This window comes from Dreissena polymorpha, chromosome 1, assembly GCF_020536995.1.
Source record: "Dreissena polymorpha isolate Duluth1 chromosome 1, UMN_Dpol_1.0, whole genome shotgun sequence".
NCBI lineage: Eukaryota > Metazoa > Mollusca > Bivalvia > Myida > Dreissenidae > Dreissena > Dreissena polymorpha.
Window position 1 is genome coordinate 193,909,751 of NC_068355.1, and position 17,384 is coordinate 193,927,134.

Genomic DNA, 17,384 nt, shown 5'->3' on the forward strand with positions numbered 1-17,384 from the left:
TTTTGAAAAAAAGGTGGGGATATTGTGGTTATCTCCGCCGTCCGTCCGTCCGTCCGTCCGTCTGTCCGTCCGTCCGTCTGTCTGTCCGTCCGTCCTGGCCACTATCTCCTCCTACACTAAAAGCACTAGAACCTTGAAACTTACACACATGGTAGCTATGAGCATATGTGCGACCCTGCACTATTTGGAATTTTGATCTGACCCCTGGGTCAAAAGTTATAGCGGTTGGGGTGGGGCCGCGTCAGAAATTATCACTCATTTTTTTAGGTTATTTTACATTTACTTCTTTATTTCTACACCGATTCACTTCAAATTGATACTGGACCTCTCTTATGACAATACGGTCAATCTCAACCATGCATGGCCCCATTCCCAACCCTGGGGCGCCCCACCCACATAGGCCACACCCACCAAAAATTTCCATTTACTATAATTTTTTCATTTCTACACGGATTCACTTCAAATTGATACTGAACTTTTGTTATGACATTAGGGTCAATCTCAACTATGCATGGCCCCAATCCCAACCCTGGGGCGCCCGCCCACATAGGCCACACCCACCAAAAAATTCCATTTACTATAATTTTTTCATTTCTACACGGATTCACTTCAAATTGATACTGAACTTCTCTTATGACATTAGGGTCAATCTCAACTATGCATGGCCCCATAACCAACCCTGGGGCCCCGCCCACATAGACCACACCCACCCAAAATTGCCTTTACTATAATTTCTTCATTTCTACACCGATTCACTTCAAATTGATACTGAACTTTTGTTATGACATTAGGGTCAATCTCAACTATGCATGGCCCCAATCCCAACCCTGGGGCGCCCGCCCACATAGGCCACACCCACCAAAAAATTCCATTTACTATAATTTTTTCATTTCTACACCGATTCACTTCAAATTGATACTGAACCTCTCTTATGACAATACGGTCAATCTCAACTATGCATGGCCTCATTACCAACCCTGGGGCCCCGCCCACATAGACCACACCCGCCCAAAATTGCCTTTTACTATAATTTCTTCATTTCTACACCAATTCACTTCAAATTGATACTGAACTTCTCTTATGACAATACGGTCAATCTCAACTATGCATGGCACAATTACCAACCCTGGGGCGCCCTGCCCACATATGTCACACCCACCCAAAATTGCCTTTTACTATAACTTCTTCATTTCTACACCAATTCACTTCTAGTTGATGATGAACTTCTCTTATGACAATACGGTCAATCTCAGCTATGCATGGCCCCATTACCAACCCTGGGGCACACCTAGGTCAAACATTCGGCGTGGGGATACGCGTCGGCCTCTGCCGCGCCATTTCTAGTTAAATATTTATTTTCATATCTTATTTATAAAGGTTATCAAAAACAATATATATATATACATATATATGTGTGTGTGCTATTGGACATTACCATAAGAAGAGCAATATAACTTGTTTTGAGCTCAAAATACCGTGTCCTCCAAGTCAATTGTGTTTACAAACAATCAGTTTATTTACAACGCTGTTTACTCGGGAAAGTGAAAGTGACTCAGGTCACCAAAAATATATCGTTAATTTTCAACGTTTTCCGATATCACTCACAAAGCAGGTCTCTTCTAAATGGTTAAGACGTTTGTAGTGATCTAATAAGTTACTTTCTGAAAAAAGTTGTTTAAAATATAATTAAAATTGAATTTTCTTTCAGCTATTTTAGCATAAGTCACCGCTTTGAGGCTACACATCACGTTAGTTGAACAGTTGTAAACATTTCATCCAATTATGAAACTGGTATATCTTCCATAATTCTTGACAACTTTGCACCTAAGCAGTGTTATTAGCTTTTTATGCAAGAGTAACTGAAAACCTTTACAAATTAAACCAGTTTAAACGCATTATAAATGGATTTGTCACCTTTATAGGGTCTTTATTATTGCAATGTCTTCATAAAACTAAAATACATATTGCATATACTTTTAGACATGAACTATTAAAGACATGAATATGTCATATACATGCTTTAATGTTACAATTAATTAATGAAATTTATGAAAACACAATTAAAAATAATTTTACTAAATTGATACAAATAATAAATAGATAATGTCATAATGACTTGATAATTGCTTAGAACAACTTAATATTGACTGCAATGAATTGACAACAGTTTACACTGTGACACAGTATCAAATATGGATTTCTTCTTAATTGGGTTAGGACTTGTGACACTATTCCAATGTTTTTAACGTCTTTCCTGTGGCTTCAATGAAGACGCCAAACAATTAAACTTAAAATGACAGGCAACACACATTTGACACCAGACAATGACTGACCAACATAGCATTTGAACCTCAGTTGAACACACAATCTATGATTGGGCTGCATGCCACTAAGGCTGCGGCTATTATTGATATAAATGTAATCTTACCTGACACAACTTGGCATGTGATTCTTGACTTGACAACTATCCGAGGCACAGTCACTATCACCAAAACAGGAGGGAGGTCAGTTCAGGTCCAGTGTATGGCTGTAACTTTATTTCTGCTACTCACTAGACAACCACTTTCACTTCCAACTCAACAGGAGGGAGGTCAGTACATGTCCAGGGTTTGGCTTAAGTTCCGTTTCTGCTGCTCACTAGATAACTATCCCAACAACTGTCACTTCCACCTGAACAGGAGGGAGCCAGAATAGTTTTAAGTGTTTAGCTTGAGTAACATTTCTGTCACTTCCAACTAGACAGGAGGGATGTCCGTGAATGTCCAAGTTGGACTCAAGTTCTATTTCTCTTGCGTAAAATGCTTAAGCCCCTTGCTTGCCAAAGTGCCCTCTGTACATCAACTGTGTATTCAAAACAGAAACATAATTAGCTCATTCATTATTCATTAAGATAACACAACTCTGTGAATACATATTATTCATGTCTTAATACCTGTTCAGCCACCAAACACCTTATTAGATTCTAAAATTATGTGTAAAAAAAACATCTAATTTAAATCAACTAACCAAAATTGCTACCTGATTTTGTTCAGGAGTGTGCGGGGAGTACTTTTATCATGGCCACCGATATATTTCAATGTTTTATTAAAGGTTAATTATATCTTATTATAAAACTGAAATCAAATAATATTTATCTCAATCACATACAATGTAGGTTGCTATGTCTGATTTACAATATACATCAAGCATAAAGGATGTAGAAGTAAAGAAAAGTGTAAACTTGCGATGTTTTAAAATTTAAAAAAAATGCGGCTTGAGAAAATAAGTGTGTTTTGTGTGTCCTTGGCTATTAAAGAGCCATATAAATATTGCATTTATCAGTGGCCCTATTGCTTTTGAGATAATTCACTTTGTTTCTTTTCATACTTTATGTCCAGAGCATAATTATGAAAAGTTAGTGTACAAAGGGTGCTTTGCAACACAATCACCCTTGTCATAAGCTATCCAATGTCAGACAGCACAAATGATTCGCTGAGTTTTTTAAAAATAATATTTGTTCAGATAAGAAACAAAAATTAAATGCTTAAAGTTAAGAAAGACAGTTGGCAAGAGAAAAAAAATGATGATTAAAAATCAGTGAAATTGAGTGTTTGAACATTTAATTGATGCAAAAAAGTGAAATATAATTTCTACTTAAATCCCAAGTCTCACTATTTCCGGTAGAGCCCCGGTCCATCCCGGTTTGCTCATGCCGGTTGACTGGTGAGAACCGGGATGATGCGTAGAAATTTGTTTATACGATCACACTATTTCCCAGCGCCGCCCTGGCAGAGCCCCGGTTGTCGCTGTTAATGCCCAGGTGGAGCCCCGGTGAAAGCCGGCAGTGTCCTGGCAGAGCCCCGATATACCGTAACTCCACAGGCACTCAAAGGGGCTATACTGGCATCAGACCCCAGCAGAGCTACAGTTAAATCCCAGTCATCGCTGGTAATGCCCAGGCGGAGCCCCGGTGAATGCCGGCGGAGCCCCGGTGAATGCCGGAGGCGTCCCTGCAGCATTAGTCTATACTGATGTTAAAGTCAGAGACTTGTTGACACCGTATAAACTGTAACAAGTAATGCATCAACAACCAAGTACGGGTCCATAGCGCTGTCTTAATAACTACCTAATTCATGGGTAAAAAGTATTGCTTGCAAATTTATTTTTATTTATTTTAATCAATTATTTTCTTGTATATTTCAACTTTGTTTATGGCGTCAAAAAGATAAAAGTTTTCTAAGGGGATTTTTTTTCATAAAATTATATTCTTAGTGGGATAGGTATCATCAATATTCCAAAAATGTTCATGTCATATAACTGTGATTGCAAATTTTATTCGATATAAACTGAATCTCATAATATACCATTTCATCATGTTTTCTATGCTTTCAGAACGTCTAAAAAGACATTTTGTTGTTTTTTGTGTGTCTAATTTATCTCTATAACTTAAAAAGGATAAACAGAGCACACACAAACCTTGCTTAAAGGGGCCGTCCAACAGATTTTGGCATGTCTAGAAACATGTCATTAAATGCTTTATATTAATAAATTTAAACATTTGACCTAAACATCTCCAGTAAAAAAACAATACAATTTAAAAAAAGGAAAAAAAGTAACCCTCAACAGGGCTTGAACCACTGACCCCTGGAGTCCTGGAGTAAAAAGTCTCCCACCTAAACCACTAGACCATCCATGCTCATGCTTAGACCAGATGTATTTTTTACCTATATAAGCAATCCTTGTAGTTTCCCAAAATATAACTACAACAACAAAACTTTCCAAATTATTCAATCGTTTTGCGTCACATGACGCTTTATAATTTTCAGGTTTTCAAATCGTCAAAAGATGCATATAATGGATATTTAAGAGCATGGTGAATTGTCAGTATTACTATTTCCTCAAAAAGATCATAACAAGGGTTGTTTTGTAAAACATGCATGCCCCCCATATGGGCTGTCATTTGTAGTGGCAGCCAGTGTGTGAATACGTTTTTAGTCACTGTGACCTCAACCTTTGACCTAGTGACATGAAAATCAATAGGGGTCATCTGCCAGTCATGATCAATGTACCTATGAAGTTCCATGATCCTAGGCCTAATAATTCTTGAGTTATCATCAGGAATCCATTTTACTGTTTCGAGTAACTGTGACCTTGACCTTTGACCTAGTGACCTGAAAATCAATAGGGGTCATCAGCCAGTCATGATCAATGTACCCATGAAGTTTCATGATCCTAGGCCTAAGCATTCTTGAGTTATCATCTGGAAACCATCTGGTGGATGGACTGACGGACGGACAGACCGACCGACATGTGCAAAACAATATACACCCTCTTCTTCGAGGGGGGGCATAACAAAAACGAAAATTTGCGAATCTGAAAGAAGTTTTTTTAAATTTTGTCAATTTACCAATATGTTGAACGGCCCCTTTAAATACATATTTTTCATGTGACGTCACACATCCAGGTACTTTTTACACCGCCGCCATTTTGTTTGGCAAACAAACGCACTTACGCTTGACCTACTACAGATGACGAATTCATCTATTTTTAGTAAAATATGGGTGTGTCATGTTGGGTTAAAGGTTGCTGCAATGGAGCAGATAATTCAGTAAGACGAGATTTCTATTCAATTCCAACTGTCAGAGAAAATGAAGGCGATTTCACGAAAACTTTGAGCGAAGATCGGCGACGACTGTGGCTGGCAAATATCAACCGGAAAGATGCGCCGACAAAATACTCAAAAATCTGCTCCGATCATTTCATAAACGGTAATTGAAATGGATATATTGATGTTCTATTTTACAAGTTAAAGCCTGCGCTTTCTATTTATAGATATGTTAGGCTGTTATTGTTATTGTTAGGCTGGCTCAGACCTCATGCAGCGGTAAAGTGCAGTCAACGCATATTTCTTTGCATAGATCAGATTCTGAACAAGTGTACATTTTTCTATGACAATGCACTAAGAATATTAACATCTCGTATGCTTATTTGATAGTTCAATTTTAATGACACTCTGTTTTTCAGGCAAACCGTCTAGTATGTATGAAAGATCCAATCCTGATTGGGCCCCAACACTTCTTCTTGGAGAAGACCTGACACCAAGTAAATCTTTGAAGAAAGAGAAGAAGATAGAAACTAACAAAAAAAGGTACACTATACATGTATGATAAATGTGGTTTGATCTGAAAATGCATGAAAAATGACTATCCAATCTGCCATCTGGATTTGATGGGTTCAAACTGGAATTGTACAAGAGTCAGTGAGTCTCAGTGTTGGTAAGTTGGTCTGTCTCTATACTAAGTACATGTTATTTGTAGTATGCTGTTTAATTTCAGATACCAGAGGAAGTTGGATAGGGATGAGGTTCAAGAGAAGCACCATGTGGCCAGATCACTTATTGAGTTACAGTCTGAATCGCCTGAGATTCATGAAATATTCACAGCCGTGCCACTTGCCTCTGAGAGTACTTCCAAGCCCCCTAATCACTCTGTCGAAAGTGAACTTCTGGAGAGCCCATCTACTCCATGAGTAACACAGAGTCAGGTAGATAGTGAAATACAAAGACTGATCTCTGAGAACATGCACCTGAAAGCTGAATTGCAAGCACATCAGCTGTCAAAGGAAAGTTTTGAACATGACAATGAAAAGGTTAAATACTATACAGGTCTGCCGAACTTCCGCGTCCTTGTGATAGTGCTCAACATAGTAACTCCATTCATCTGTACAAAAAATATAGGCTTGGGGATATTTTAATGACATTGATGCGCCTTAAACTCAATATGCCGGTGCAAGACTTAGCTTACAGGTTTGGTGTCTCCACATCAACAGTGTCTAGGATTTTTCTAGTCATGATACACATTCTGTACATCAGACTGAAACACTTGATTTACTGGCCAGAGAGAGAGGAGTTACAGAAGACAATGCCAATGGAATTCAGAACACACTTCTCCAAAAAAAACTGCTGTCATAATTGACTGTTTTGAAATATTTATTCAAAGACCTAAAGGACTTATGGCAAGAGCTCAGACTTGGAGCAATAACAAACATAACAATACTGTTAAATTCTTGATTGGAATAACACCCCAAGGATCTATTTCATTTCTTTCTTCAGGGTGGGGCGGCAGGGCCTCTGAAAAGTCTATAACTGAAGGTTGTGGTATTTTAGGCAAGCTTCTGCCAGGTGATTTAGTTTTAGCAGATCGTGATTTTGACATTGCAGACAGTGTCGGTGTTCATTGTGCGGAAATAAATATACCAGCATTTTTGCGTGGTAAGGCCCAGTTGTCAGCCATAGATGTTGAAACAACTCGGAAAATTGCGCATGTGAGAATCCATGTTGAAAAAGTCATAGGTCTTGTCCGCAGCAAATATACCATCTTACAAGATAAACTTCCCATAGACTACTTCATGAACCAAAACGGAAGTGTTCCCGCAATTGATAAAATAGCTACTGTTTGTTGTGCGTTAACCAACATGAATGAATCTTTAGTTGGGTTCAATTTATAAGTTTTTTTATGAAGGTAACTGTCAAAACAACATGAAAGTGACATCTTAAGGATCATATGAAATGTATGTGCTACCTGATATATATTACTGTCTAGATATCATAAGAATAAGTCTAAAGTGACAGAAGATTATGCTTCGTCTTTATATTGCATTTCGATTTAAACGTGTATATATTGTATAATTTTGAATGAATGCAAAAATAATTTTTAAAATAACACCATCTTGAAATGCCAGGCTTGGTTATGCGGCGACCTGAATCAGTTTTACATACTAGTGGTAACATATTCAAAGAATGATTATGTAATGTATATTTATTTATTTCTGTCACTTAATAAAATATATAAACACAATTTTTCTTTCTTGTGCAGTGCTTGAGACATTTCAGAACTTTATGAGTCACATCACAGGAAAATGGACCTTAAGGTGATTGTGACCAGTTTTGATCCAGATCAGCCTGTGCATTGCTTTATTGACTGAATAACAAACAGATTGGATCTGTGATTTTTTTTATTGACTGAATGGCGAACAGTTTGGATTCTGCTCAGACTAGTAGCGAGACTACGCTTTTAAGTGGAGGCAGATCTGGTTTCGAATCCAAATCGGTCACAATCGCCGTAAGCAACTAATTTTATATGAATGGACGCATACTTTACAAGTAACACCAACAACATAAAATATTCAAGATTTATTTAACATCAAACATGCAAACCATAAGCTGATAGCACTAAGGCAAACAGTAGCACATGCTATATGAAAGGAATAATATATTAGACGACAGCCACATCGAATTGATAACAAGATACTCGCTCTAATTTATTCAGAAAAGGAAAACATAATGTTCTTATGCATGTATATAGTATTTGTTTGCTTGCTTCTGTTCATATATGTTGCTTAATTTCGATAGAATTTCTGGCATCTGTAGCGGAGGATAAATCTTGTTGATGGCATAAATATAAAAATTATTAAAACTAAATTTCTTTTTTTTTTTTGCTTGCTTCAGAAAAAAATACATATTTGTTTTAAAAAAAAACAAGTAAACAATTTGATGTGGCCTTAGCTTTGCAAGAAAAGCACATTTAATTAATGATGAGACAGGCATACATGTGCATAGCATGATGATACAGTGTCACAGGAAAAGAGACCTTGTGGCAAATGCGACCAGTTTTGATCCATATCAGCCTGCTTATAAAAACACAGTCTTATAAAAATCCAGACTATTGGATTAACATCTTTGTTTTACTGACTGAATAGCAAACAGTTTTGATCCTGATCAGACTGCACTTTCAAGATATCATACCAGTTATTACATGCATAAATAACACATACCAAATATTTGTTATATCACAGTTATCATGAAGTGGGAAGCAACTAAAACTGATTAAAACTTAAGCTGTTAATTAGTATAAAGTCCCTTGCATGCATGTATAAATGAAAGTAAAATTTATAGTAGTGGTTTGTAAATTATTCTAATAATGTACAATCTTTTTAGCTTAAAAATGTTCAGAAGTAAAAGAAGAAGTATAATACATTACTGATTTAATAGAAATTCTTAAATTTAAAACCTGATTTAATGACTACCTGAAACACAGTTATTTTTATAATTTACATTCTTTCATGAAAATTATAAAAAGGAAAGATATATTATTTAAGTATCAAAGAAACAATTTATAATACTACAATGCATATTTTATGCCCCATTTATTTTCATAAAGAAATATTGTCTGAATGTCAAACAGCTAGGAAACAGACCAGATGCTGTGTTTCATTACGTCTAGTCTGCTTCCGAGATGTTTTCAGAAGTATCAATGCCATGGTCATCCTCAACAAAAACTTGTATCTGTATCAATCACAGTTAAGTATCACAAGTGGATATTACTTCAACATCTTATGTCTGCATGATGGACAGTAATATGGGGGTTTGGGTTTTCTTTTGATTGAAATGCATTTAAAATGCAGGAAACCATGTGGACAGTTTTCATTTGCACATTTCACAGTACATTCAGTGTTTTTATCTGCAATATCACCACAAACACAACGTAATTCTTGAGAAGCCCCGTCGGACTGACTGATGTCCTCGTCACTTTTTACAGAGGAATTACACATGGATTGGGTACTTATTTTCACCGGGGAAAGGGGCTGAGCAGCTTTGGGATGTTGATTAGCACTTTGCGGACCATTTGGGCACACATCACTGAACAATGGTCCTGTCCGCGGAGTTTGCTTATGCAGCCTTTCTCTGGAAATCAGACTTCCTGTCAGTTCAGGTAAAACAGCATGAGTGAAAAAGGCCTGTGATTTTTCTACAATTTCATCACCCAGTTTAATATCGGGTTTAATCCTTTGAACAAATATATCCGATGGAGACCATACAACAAAATCACAATAATCAAGGAGCTGTGTCTGCACTTGGTACGCGTACTTGTGACTGTCCTTAAGCTTGCCATCACATAGATATAGAATATTAGCAAGGCCATGGTCCTTTGCAGTAAAAGGGCACTTTATTTCAACCAGACCTTCACCACAACAATCACATTTCACAAAACCATCCGGGCTTGCACCAATGTAAGGGTACTCTGAGTTGATACACAGTCCACATCTTGTTATGGTAAAGTTCTCGTGTTCTGTCCTCATTCGTTTTTCATATTCCTTCAGAGCAATGTTTTCCTGTTTAATCCCATAGTCAGTGGCTTTCGATCTGAAGCGCTTGGTACTGCATACAGCCAAGACAGTTGATAAGGCAGGATTCTCGCTGCTTGTTGTACACACAGATTTCATGATGGAAGCAGTTATTCTTCCTAACCGAAAGCGAAACCACTTTTTACATTTGCTCTGGTATCGAGTGAGCCTTTCGGCATTTATTGCCTGCTCTTCAGTCACGGTTAAAGTTCGAGCTCAATACAGTGCGCTCTCAGAGCTTCGGGGACATATCTAAATACCTGTCATCCCGTAGATCCACAAGGGGCTGAGGTAGATTTCCATCTTGAAGAATGTGCGGTATAAATTCATCCTGGAATCCAGACGAGACAGTTAGAACCGACGAATGTGTGTTTGCGGCATGCAAATCTCGCAACAACTCCCACCTTTCTAGTGCGGTCGGTTCAGGTACATATGGCAATTTCAAAGGTTGTCGCTCTTGTTGAACGTCCTCACCTGAAATACAACAGTGCCCATCAATAAAAAAATGTACAAAGATATTCAATTGTACAATGAAACACATATGTGCCATGTCACAGCCCACGTAAGAAAAAGGACCTCAATATAATTGTGACCAGTCTAGATCCAGATAACACATGCTTTCAAAAAAGATCTAAACTTTTTGTTTAACATCCTGAGAATTAATAACTTGAATAGCGAACAGTCACGATTCTGATCAGACTGCGCATTCTAGTGCAGGCTGACCTGGGTCTGAACTGATCACGATTGCCTATGGTGCCTTTACCAGTGAGGCGGCTCATAATTATATATTATATACATATACAAAGTTATGCGCTAGTTTTGGTAAAAGGCCAAAGCAGGGGTGTGTCACTGCAGCCCCCTGAAACACATAACTTTTAAAGAAAGAAAGTTACGTCTCTTATCAGCCCATTATTATATGGGCCACTAAAGTGAAAGTGTTCCTTACAGTCTCTTAGTTAAATAAGCCTTGCTAAAGGTGTATAACGCCACTCATAATTAGTATATATACATACCATTAATAACACTGTCAAGACGCCTTTTTTTGGTTGACACAGACGTTAAATCGATATCCCGAATTTCAGCATAGGGCACCTTGTCGACTGCTTTAGGCATGGACCAGTAAGCCTTTTCCTGTGTCACAGTTCTGCAAGACATGAGGCGATGTATAGCCTCTATGTGGAAAAGCAAGGCTCCGACATGGCTACATGTCTCCCTGAGACCAGCCTTGCAGTCGCAATGTGCTGCCTCTACCATACCATCTTTATTGGCTATGACCCATGGATGAAGTGGTGTTGCATTCATCTGCTGGGAGTGTCGAACCTAAGTGAGATTGAAATGAATGTATATAATAATAACTCATAACCTATAATAATATACAGAAAAAGAACACCAGGAGGTAAACAGAAACTGATCCCCATATATATTTCATTGGTTTCAGTATACCTTCACAATATAATGTATTCTGTAAGAAATTAAATTAAAAGATAAAGAAGCTTTTATTAATGTAACAAACAAATAACAAATAAGAAAAAAGATTAGGTTTGATTAGCTGTACAGTTACAGCTATAAATGTATTGCGACATACATGGTATTTGCTTGTGAGCCACTAGTATAATATTGGTATGCCTTGGCCAGGGACCGATCCCACAACCTTTATCCTGCATATGAAGCGGACACTATACTACCGGGCCATCAAGGCACTGGTATATTTCCTGGACCCCTCAAGCTATTATCTTTTCCCATTTAATTCCTTTTATGTAATGACTAAATATGCGATTTTCCAGGTTAAAACTATTTACTTAAATTTTGACAAATTCATATTTTTATTTGATGCTAGATCTAGATATATTAACACGACAATTGTATAGAGTTTACTTACCTTTGCAGTCACCAAAACCAGTGCTCCAGATAACATGCGTATATGCGTAAAAACGAATTGAATTTCTTAAATAACGATTTAGATTTAAAATCTTTGCGTAAAGTTAAGCTTTAAAAAAATTAAACACGAATTCGAAATTTTCAAACGTGCGTAAAACTTTCAGTAGCAAATTATATACGGTAAACGTTTCATCCCGGTTCTGACTCGTCTAGACGCTCAATTGAAACTACAACTTTAAGTCAACGCCACTCAAGCGTTTGCTGTGCGGAGGAGCCACACCTAAGAACGGTCTAAAGGCCAAACGGTCTCGATTCTGTTCTCCTAGTATTGCAGGCGAGTCATTACTGTTTATTGTACCTTTTTAATTACACTTATCGTAATTATTATACTCAAGTAATATACTGTATACCTATTCAATATGTCATGAAAATTAAATGTTCAATATAGTTTTTGATATGACTTTAAAGGCGACCAAAAAGGTCATTATGACCTAAGCCGAAGTGTCAGTGACCATTTTACATAAAAAAATCAAAATGGCCGACCGAAGTGATGTATCGAAGCGTGGAAGGCAAAAAAAAAGCCATTTCAGTGTCTAAAGTCCATGCTGCATGCATTCTTTCAATTAGAATCAAATACTCAAAGCATGGTTTCGTCAATAATTGATCAACTTGTAAGCTCGGGCGTAAATGACTGTGAATCTAAAGCACAAAAAAACATTGAGGTTTAGACCGGAAAAAGCTGTCCGATTATGCGAAAGCAAGAAATGGAGAAGGAAAGCCAGGATTTTCCAAGACTATAAACCAGAATGTTGAATTGTTGATGTGTCAAAAACAATGCATAATCAAGAGCACCGCCTTGCGGGTGCAGACCGCTCATTTTTTTTTTTTTTGAAGGTGAAGGGACTCTCATTTTCAATCACAAAGGAGGGAGGGGTGGAGTGAAGAGGGGTGCATTGTGTGGGGGTGTGGACATTTATTACATTATCTTCCAAAAATGCGAAAAAAAGGAAAAAAAAAATCGGGGGGTGGGGGTGGGGGGGTGGGGATTCTTGGGTGCGATGGTTGGACGGTATTTCAAACATAAAATAATAAAAATAAATATTTGTGTTTTTTAACCTTTTCAAAAAAAAATGTGTGGGTGAGGTGGGGGGGGTATAGTGTGAGGGTGTGGTGGTCATTTGTGAGATGATCTTAAAAAAAAAAATAAAAAAAAATAGGGGGGCGGGATTCGGGGGGGGGGGGGGGGGGGGGGGTGCACGGGCGATGGTTTGGGTGGAGTCTATTGTGGTATGTCAGGTAAGAGTAGTTTTGTCAAAGTATCAATCAAATCTAATCATAAATAAAGAAGTTATGGCAATTTTAGCAAAATTTAATAATTTGAGAGTCAAGGTCATTCAAAGGTCAAGGTAAAATTCAACTTGCCAGGTACAGTAACCTCATGATAGCATGAAAGTATTTGAAGTTTGAAAGCAATAGCCTTGATACTTAAGAAGTAAAGTGGATCGAAACACAATTTAACCATATATTCAAAGTTACTAAGTCAAAAAAGGGCCATAATTCCGTAAAAATGACAACTAGAGTTATGCAACTTGTCCTTTTACTGTAACCTTATGATAGTTTGCGAGTGTTCCAAGTATGAAAGCAATATCTATGATACTTTAGGGGTAAAGTGGACCAAAACACAAAACTTAACCAAACTTTCAAATTTCTAAGTATAAAGGGCCCATAATTCCGTCCAAATGCCAGTCAGAGTTACATAACTTTGCCTGCACAGTCCCCTTACGATAGTTAATAAGTGTTGCAAGTATGAAAGCAATAGCTTTGATACTGTAGGAATAAAGTGGACCTAAACATAAAACATAACCAAATTTTCAATTTTCTAAGTATAAAAAGGGCACATAATTCTGTCAAAATGCCAGTCAGAGTTACATTACTTTGCCTGCACAGTCCCCTTATGATAGTTAGTAAGTGTTGCAAGTATGAAAGCAATAGCTTTGATACTTAAGGAATAAAATGGACCTAAACACAAAACTTAACCAAAATTTTCAATTTTCTAAGTATAAAAAGGGCACATAATTCTGTCAAAATGCATGCCAGAGTTATCTAACTTTGCCTGCCCAGTCCCCTCATGATAGTAAGTAAGTGTACCAAGTTTGAAGGCAATAGCATTGATACTTTCTGAAAAAAGTGGACCTAAACGCAAAACTTAACCAAAATTTTCAATTTTCTAAGTATAAAAAGGGCACATAATTCAGTCAAAATGCAGGCCAGATTTATCTAACTTTGCCTGCCCAGTCCCCTCATGATAGTTAGTAAGTGTACCAAGTTTGAATGCAATAGCATTGATACTTTCTGAGAAAAGTGGACCTAAACGCAAAACTTAACCGGACGCAGACGCCGACACCGCACCAAGGTGATGACAATAGCTCATTTTTTTTTTCAAAAAATAGATGAGCTAAAAATAATTTGGTAACATATTGTAATCTATAGGTCTTTGATATTTATAACTCTGTTAACTTATAAAGATATTTCAATATACATGCATAGACAGTTGACCGTGAGTGGGTACATCAAAATGTATAACCTCGGCACTTCGCTGTACGCTAATCGTAAAAGATCGATAGCCACAACACGTTAAAACGCGCGGTGGTAAAACATAAAATGTGTATTTCTTGTGTTTAACTCGCTATAAATCCATTAATAACAACGGGAATATACTAAAAGTTATATTTTTTTGAAAGAGGAATTAATAAGCAACAAGATAACGTATAAACCAATAAAATCGGATGAATAGGTCTTGCATAAGATTGAATTTACTACAGTAAGGGTCAAATACAGTGAGGTCGTCAGTTCCGAAAAGTCGCCAGTTCCGAAACAAATCGAAATTTATTTAACATTTACAAAAAAAACTTAACACTTTTAACTAAACAAATTATTCAGTCATGAACAATAACATTTGATGTTTTTTTTCCTCAAAAACCGGAAGTAAACAATCTACTTTAAACAGTCACCATCAATGAAACGCTCACAAACGTTTTTTTCGAATGGCGCGAATACTCTGTCTGCGGGCATGGTGTTGCGTGAGAAAGAAACGATTATTTTCCTTATCCATCGTCAAAGGTAAGTGATCGTGGTATCGATTTGAAGGATATTAATCACAGAATCAGAAAACAACTTCTTGTGTACATTTACAGTTGAACTGTTGATTAAAACACGTGAAACAGACAGTCTGGTACAGATGTCAGTTTCGAAACACTCGTTTCGCGTAACGGGGGTTGTCTCAAATGTATTTATTAACTTTCACACAGCTATTTAGACGGGTCAGAGTAACTGACATTTGAATTATTTGCGTAAACTAAAGTACACGGACAGTTTGATTTGCATAGAAAAAAAATATTTTAATTGAAATTAAATGATAGTTAAATTGTAGAATATCGTGTCAACGAAAAGGTTAGACATCGATCACATATCAAATATGTTTGCAGTTAATCTTCATGGAACGAAACAACTCAAAATGGGAATATCTTGTGTGCACCCTTCATGATTCATGAATATGCATATCTGTATCATTTTTGTAAAACAATAAGAAATTTTATTACTTCATACTACTTGAAAATTGAAAATAACTAAAGTTTATCTTAAAACTGACAAAATGCTGAATCATATATATGTGTTCATTATTAGGAAAGTGTGCACAGACAGGTGATTGGAGGCGGGTTTAGTGTATAGCGGGACCTCTCATCCAAACGTCACGTCATTGGCTTCCACAGTCTTTTCGTATTCCACAGTCCGAGGTACATTTATTATCATTTACTAGAATGACTAGTTTTTATGCCCCCGGATCGAATGATCGGGGGTATATTGTGTTTGGCCTGTCTGTCTGTCTGTCTGTCATTCTGTCTGTCATTCCGTCTGTCATTCTGTCCCAAAACTTTAACCTTGGTAATAACTTTTGCAAAATTGAAGATAGCAACTTGATATTTGGCATGCATGTGTATCTCATGGGGCTGCACATTTTAAGTGGTGAAATGCCAAGGTCATCCTTCAAGGTCAAAGGTCAATTTATCGCTTCAAAGCGGTGCAATAGGGGGCATTGTGTTTCTGACAAACACATCTCTTGTTTCACATTTCTTTAAACTTTCTAACTTTAATATATGCTCTTTAACAATAGTAGACACACTGCAAAATTCATAGATTGATAGACGGTTTTGTATTGGGATTGTAGTTATATTCCAATATTATGTAAGTTTATCTTTGAAACCTTTACAAAAAACTATACCATATAAATGTGTTAATATTACAAAGGCGTGCGGGACAGGCGATTGGAGACAGGACCTCAAGAAAAAGAATACAAGCACAAAACCAGAAAAGAAGAGGAAACAACCAGAGCCAAGTTCAAAAAGAGGGAAAAGGCCTATAATCAAAAAGCTAAAAACATTACACCAAAAAGACAAAGTTCCTATGGACAAAAAAGACAATGACAGTCCCAAAGCATTTTGTAAAGCATGCCATATGACTTGGGAAGAAGACCATGAACTTGAACTGGATCTGGAACGTGTGTGGGTTCAGTGCGACAAGTGTGATGGCTGGGTTCATTCTGAGTGATTATCATACTCATTGGAAGAAGACGAGCCTTTCTTTTGTCCTGATTGCCTGTAGATACACATTTATTTTATCAGGTCTGAAAATTATGGTTGATAAATATTTGTATTATATATGCCACATGAAAGTCATTCATAAGATGACATTTGAAGCCATCTCAATAAATTTTAATACTTACTTGGTGTCTTTCGTAAGAATTCTCCCGCAGTGGGGATCAAACACGTGTCATAAGAACATTGTGACAAAAATAAATTTCTTGTAACTATTACATGCATTTTTTATGCCCCCAAAGGTGGGCATATAGTGATCGCATTTCCGTCTGTCTGTCCGTCACACTTGCGTTTAGGTTTCGAAAAAAGCTCATAACTGTTATGTAGCTTCAAATGTAACCTTTATATTTGGTATGCATGTGTATATGGACAAGGCTTTTCCATACGCACACACATTTAAACCCCTTCGCCCTTGACCTTGAACTTAAGGTCCACGTTTAGGTTTCAAAATCTGCATTTATGTTTCGAAAAAGCTTTTTTTGGGGCATATGTCTTACTATGGAGACAGCTTTTGTTCATTTGTATGTATGTCATCTTCGTTTAATCAGCAGATAGAATTCTTTAATCTTCAGCCCGACATGGAAACGCCTTCAACATCGGGTAACATCAGTGGAACAAACATCCATGAGAACAGGACTACAGACTGTTACCCTACCCCAAACATCACAACTTTTGACTCAAACAAAATGACAC

At 37.1% G+C, this 17,384-nt stretch overlaps 1 protein-coding gene across 1 annotated transcript; it reads right to left on the bottom strand.

Annotated features, from left to right (window-relative positions):
* Positions 1 to 8,969: 8,969 nt before the first annotated feature.
* Positions 8,970 to 11,306, bottom strand: LOC127864426 (uncharacterized). Its single transcript, XM_052404061.1, has 2 exons — positions 11,175 to 11,306; positions 8,970 to 10,635 (listed from the first exon to the last, which is right to left on the bottom strand). The coding sequence occupies exon 2, from the start codon at positions 10,258 to 10,260 to the stop codon at positions 9,358 to 9,360; it is 903 nt and encodes a 300-aa protein (XP_052260021.1). The 5' UTR covers positions 10,261 to 10,635; positions 11,175 to 11,306; the 3' UTR covers positions 8,970 to 9,357.
* Positions 11,307 to 17,384: the final 6,078 nt, after the last annotated feature.